The sequence below is a fragment of the Puntigrus tetrazona genome, unplaced genomic scaffold, assembly GCF_018831695.1.
Source record: "Puntigrus tetrazona isolate hp1 unplaced genomic scaffold, ASM1883169v1 S000000283, whole genome shotgun sequence".
NCBI classification, from domain to species: domain Eukaryota; kingdom Metazoa; phylum Chordata; class Actinopteri; order Cypriniformes; family Cyprinidae; genus Puntigrus; species Puntigrus tetrazona.
The window spans coordinates 1,775,001-1,780,000 of record NW_025047944.1 but is presented as its reverse complement, the minus strand read 5'-3'; the positions used below and the strand labels follow the sequence as shown (position 1 = coordinate 1,780,000).

The following is a 5,000-nucleotide window of genomic DNA, read 5'->3' as shown; positions in this document are numbered from 1 at the left end:
TGCTCACTGAAGCAGAAGAACTGCTCCTAGACTCCAGGTGTGTGTGTGTGTGTGTTCTCCAGGATCCGTATCAGGGCACGGTTCTGCTGGCGACGGTGAAGGGAGACGTGCATGATATCGGCAAAAACATTGTGGGTGTTGTGCTGGGATGCAACAACTTCCGGTGAGTCTGACATTCTGTCGAGAGTGTGTGTGTCAGTGACTGTGTGTGTGTGACTGTGTGTGTGTGTGTCAGTGACTGTGTGTGTGTGTGTCAGTGACTGTGTGTGTGTGACTGTGTGTGTGTGTCAGTGACTGTGTGTGTGTGTGTCAGTGACTGTGTGTGTGTGTGTCAGTGACTGTGTGTGTGTGTGTGTCAGTGACTGTGTGTGTGTGTGTGTCAGTGACTGTGTGTGTGTGTGTGTCAGTGACTGTGTGTGTGTGTGTGTGTCAGTGACTGTGTGTGTCAGTGACTGTGTGTGTGTGTGTGTCAGTGACTGTGTGTGTGTGTGTGTCAGTGACTGTGTGTGTGTGTGTGTCAGTGACTGTGTGTGTGTGTGTGTGTGTGTGTGTGTGACTGTGTGTGTGTGTGTGTGTGTGTGTGTCAGTGACTGTGTGTGTGTGTGTGTCAGTGACTGTGTGTGTGTGTGTGTGTGTGTGACATATGACGACACACACGTGTATAATGACACAGGTATTACACGGGGAGAGTGACTTATGATTACATTACCTCATGTCCTTTTCAAAATGCTTATAAATTAAAGTTTTTGAAAACAGTAACAATAATTTTTGAGAACAATAACATACAGTCTGTACAGAATAAAACATTACACCTATGAAGAGTGTGTGTGTTTGAGCTTTGTGATCTCTGCCTTAAATTTTGGGAATCTAGTCTTAAAAATTATCACTGTATCACTGAATTTGTTAAATTTGATTCATTAATCAAACTGAGAACACTTCAAAGACCACGTCTTTTTACTGTAAACCGCTAAAATAAATTATATATTTAAATTTTGTTACTTTATAAATTAAAAAAAAAAACAACTTTATTATTAAAGTAAACCTCTATTGTGCAGCACTTAATTTAAAAAAAAAAAAAAAAAAAATTAAGACTGATTAAACTGCTAAAATATTTATGGATTGGATTGTAATTAAACCGTGTGTGTGTGTCAGTGAATGAGTGCTTGTGTGTGTGTGTGTGTGTGCGCGCGTCAGTAATGTTTGTGTGTGCGCGTCAGTAATATGTGTGTGTGTGTGTGTGTGTGTGTGTGTGTGTGTACACTGGTGTTAAGTGGCTCTTCAGACTCTAACAGCTGCAGGTGTTTGATGTCAGACGAGTAAACGCTGCTATCAGTCACTCTAACACAGTGTGTGTGTGTGTGTGTGTGTGTGTGTGTGTGTGTGTGTGTGTGTGTGTGTGTGTGTGTGTGTGTGTGTGTGTGTGTGTCCTCAGGGTCATTGATCTAGGAGTGATGATTCCCTGTGACAGGATCCTGCGGGAGGCCGTTCACAACAAAGCAGGTCAGTTTGTGTGTCTCTGAGCCGCCGATCTCTCCCTGAAGGACTCCTCTCACGACTCTGTCTCTCAGACATCATCGGTCTGTCGGGTCTCATCACGCCGTCGCTGGACGAAATGATTCACGTAGCCAAAGAAATGGAGCGCCTGGGCTTGAAGACTCCTCTGCTGATCGGAGGAGCCACCACCTCGAAGTACGACTAAAGTTTCTCGTTTAAACTGCAGCAGCAGAAACGATTCAAGAGATTTGACTCGTTTCTGTGAATCTGATTCATTTGCATCTTTTAGAATTGTTCATTTTTATATTTTATGAAGTCACCTTTATTTATGCAGTGCTGTTAACAATACAGACTCTCAAAGCAGCTTTACAGAATAGAATAGAAATATAGTGTCATTAATACAGAAGGATGACTCTGTGTGTGTCTCTGTGTGTGTGTCTGTGTGTCTGTGTGTGTGTGTGTGTCTGTGTGTCTGTGTGTCTGTGTGTGTCTGTGTGTGTCTGTGTGTCTGTGTGTCTGTGTGTGTCTGTGTGTGTCTGTGTGTGTGTGTGTGTGTGTGTGTGTCTCTGTGTCTCTGTGTGTCTGTGTGTGTGTGTGTGTGTGTGTGTGTGTGTGTGTGTGTGTGTGTGTGTGTGTGTGTGTGTGTGTGTGTGTGTGTGTGTGTGTCTGTGTGTGTGTGTGTGTGTGTGTGTGTGTCAGGACTCACACCGCGGTGAAAATCGCTCCGAGGTACAGCTCTCCCGTGGTTCACGTCCTCGACGCGTCCCGTAGTGTTGTAGTGGTGAGACACCTCTCCGTTTATTAACAAACATTTAAAAACATCTGAAGATGATGAGGACGAGGATGATGATGGTGGGTGTCTGCAGTGCTCTCAGCTGCTGGATGAAGGAGTCCGTGAGGATTTCTTCGAGGAGATCCAGGAGGAGTATGAAGACATCCGTCAGGATCACTACGACTCTCTGAAGGTCTGAGTCTTCTCACAGAAGAATGATTTCTACTCAACAGGGATCTTTTTGTGGATGAGAATCAAAAAGTGCTAAGATCTTTAAAATAAAAGCTCCGTAGTATTGTAATTTTATTGTTCTTCTGTAAAATACAATAATAAATAAGTCTCTAATGGTAATAATTACAACAGCTCTATCAATACATTTTTTATAACATTTACCCACAGTGTTCAATATGTGATATTTTCTAATGTTTCACAAGAAGTTTCTTCTGCTCAGCAAGGCATACAAATACAGTACTGTACAATATATGACACTTTTAACTAATTAATAGATGTGATGCATGGCTGAATTTTCAGCATCATTACTGCAGTCTTTAGGGTCACATGATTCAGAAATCATTCTAAGATGCTGATTTGTTGCTCGGTGTAGTAGTAGTTTTTTTCCTTTGAGAAGAAAGACAAAACAGTAAAAAGCTCATTTTTACTTTATGCAATGGTAAAACTCCTCACAAAATACCCCGGGGGGGAAAAAGTGAAAAGCAGTGACCTGTGGATGTGTGTGTCCTCACGAAGCAGCTGACTCCCGTGTGTTTTCTTCAGGACAGACGCTTCTTGTCTCTGAGTCGAGCTCGAGAGAAGGGTCTTCACATCGACTGGCTCTCTCAACCCAGACCAGGTATTACCAGCTTAACTAGTCCCTAACCTCACTTAACCTCGCTTGTGTGCTGATCAGTGTCGGAGCAATGCAAGTAATCCGATTACTTTATCAAGTAACTAGTAAAGTAATGCATTACTTTTTTAATTTAGAAGGAAATATGAGAGTTATCACCTGATGCAATATTGTAATGTGTTCAGTATGTTCCTCTAGTTCCTCAGACGGTCTGTAGCTGTAGACTTTGTTTCCGTCACAAGCGTGTGTTTGTGTTTTCCTGCAGTCCGTCCTCAGTTCTTGGGCACTCGTGTGTTCGACTCGTATGACCTGCGGAAGCTGCTGGACTTCATCGACTGGAAGCCCTTCTTCGACGTGTGGCAGCTTCGAGGGAAATACCCCAACCGCGGATACCCCAAAATATTCAAGGACAAAACCGTGGGTGCGTCTGATTGGTGGGCAGCGGTCGGGTGGGGTCAGAGGTCGTGTGTGTGTGACGTGTGTGTCGTGTGTTTCTCAGGAGAAGAGGCGAGGCGTGTTCATGACGACGCTCTGAAGCTGTTGAACCACTTGATCGACAGCCGAGGACTGCAGGCCCGAGGACTCGTGGGATTCTGGGCCGCTCAGAGCCACGGAGACGACATACACCTGTACACTGATGATGTCACAGACCACACCTCTACACCTGTGGCCACCTTCTACGGCCTCAGACAACAGGTGAGAGATATCTCTCTCTCTCTCGCTCTCTGTCTCTCTCTCTCTCTCTCTCTCTCTCTCTCTCTCTCTCTCTCTCTCTCTCTCTCTCTCTCTCTCTCTCTCTCTCTCTCGCTCTCTGTCTCTCTCTCTCTCTCTCTCTCTCTCTCTGTCTCTCTCTCTCTGTCTCTGCTCTCTCTCTCTGTCTCTCTCTCTCTCTCTCTCTCTCTCTCTCTCTCTCTCTCTCTCTCTCTCTCTCTCTCTCTCTCTCGCTCTCTGTCTCTCTCTCTCTCTGTCTCTCTCTCTCTCTGTCTCTCTCTCTGTCTCTCTCTCTGTCTCTCTCTCTCTCTCTCTCTCTCTCTCTCTGTCTCTCTCTCTCTGTCTCTCTCTCTCTCTCTCTCTCTCTCTCTCTCTCTCTCTCTCTCTGTCTCTCTCTCTCTCTCTCTCTGTCTCTCTCTCTCTCTGTCTCTCTCTCTCTCTCTCTCTCTCTCTCTCTCTCTCTCTCTCTCTCTCTCTCTCTCTGTCTCTCTCTGTCTCTCTCTCTCTCTCTCTCTCTGTCTCTCTCTCTCTCTCTCTCTCTCTCTCTCTCTGTCTCTCTCTCTCTCTCTCTCTCTCTCTCTCTCTCTCTCTCTCTCTCTCTCTCTCTCTCTCTCTCTCTCTCTCTCTCTCTCTCTCTCTCTCTCTCTCTCTCTCTCTCTCTCTCTCTCTCTCTCTCTCTCTCTCTCTCTCTCTCTCTCTCTCTCTCTCTCTCTCTCTCTCTCTCTCTCTCTCTCTCTCTCTCTCTCTCTCTCTCTGTCTCTCTCTCTCTCTCTGTCTCTCTCTCTCTCTCTCTCTCTCTCTCTCTCTCTCTCTCTCTCTCTCTCTCTCTCTCTCTCTCTCTCTCTCTCTCTCTCTCTCTCTCTCTCTCTCTCTCTCTCTCTCTCTCTCTCTCTCTCTCTCTCTCTCTCTCTCTCTCTCTCTCTCTCTCTCTCTCTCTCTCTCTCTCTCTCTCTCTCTCTCTCTCTCTCTCTCTCTCTCTCTCTCTCTCTCTCTCTCTCTCTCTCTCTCTCTCTCTCTCTCTCTCTCTCTCTCTCTCTCTCTCTCTGTCTCTCTCTCTCTCTCTCTCTCTCTGTCTCTCTCTCTCTCTCTGTCTCTCTCTCTCTCAGTGATGTGTTTTTCTCCCGCAGGCGGAGAAGGACTCGTCGAGCTCGGAGCCGTATCTGTGTCTGTCTGATTTCG

General features: G+C 45.7%; 1 protein-coding gene across 1 annotated transcript in view; it reads left to right on the top strand.

The window, feature by feature from the left end:
- The window catches only part of mtr (5-methyltetrahydrofolate-homocysteine methyltransferase), an 18,261-nt gene that overhangs the window by 9,776 nt on the left and 3,485 nt on the right, over window positions 1-5,000 (top strand). The window contains exons 21-29 of the mRNA XM_043231228.1: window positions 63-163; window positions 1,433-1,500; window positions 1,569-1,689; window positions 2,194-2,275; window positions 2,361-2,459; window positions 3,041-3,116; window positions 3,376-3,531; window positions 3,610-3,806; window positions 4,949-5,000. The exon at window positions 4,949-5,000 is cut by the window's right edge and continues 149 nt beyond it. Of these exons, the coding sequence (XP_043087163.1) occupies window positions 63-163; window positions 1,433-1,500; window positions 1,569-1,689; window positions 2,194-2,275; window positions 2,361-2,459; window positions 3,041-3,116; window positions 3,376-3,531; window positions 3,610-3,806; window positions 4,949-5,000 (952 nt within the window). The remainder of the gene's footprint in view (window positions 1-62; window positions 164-1,432; window positions 1,501-1,568; window positions 1,690-2,193; window positions 2,276-2,360; window positions 2,460-3,040; window positions 3,117-3,375; window positions 3,532-3,609; window positions 3,807-4,948) is intronic.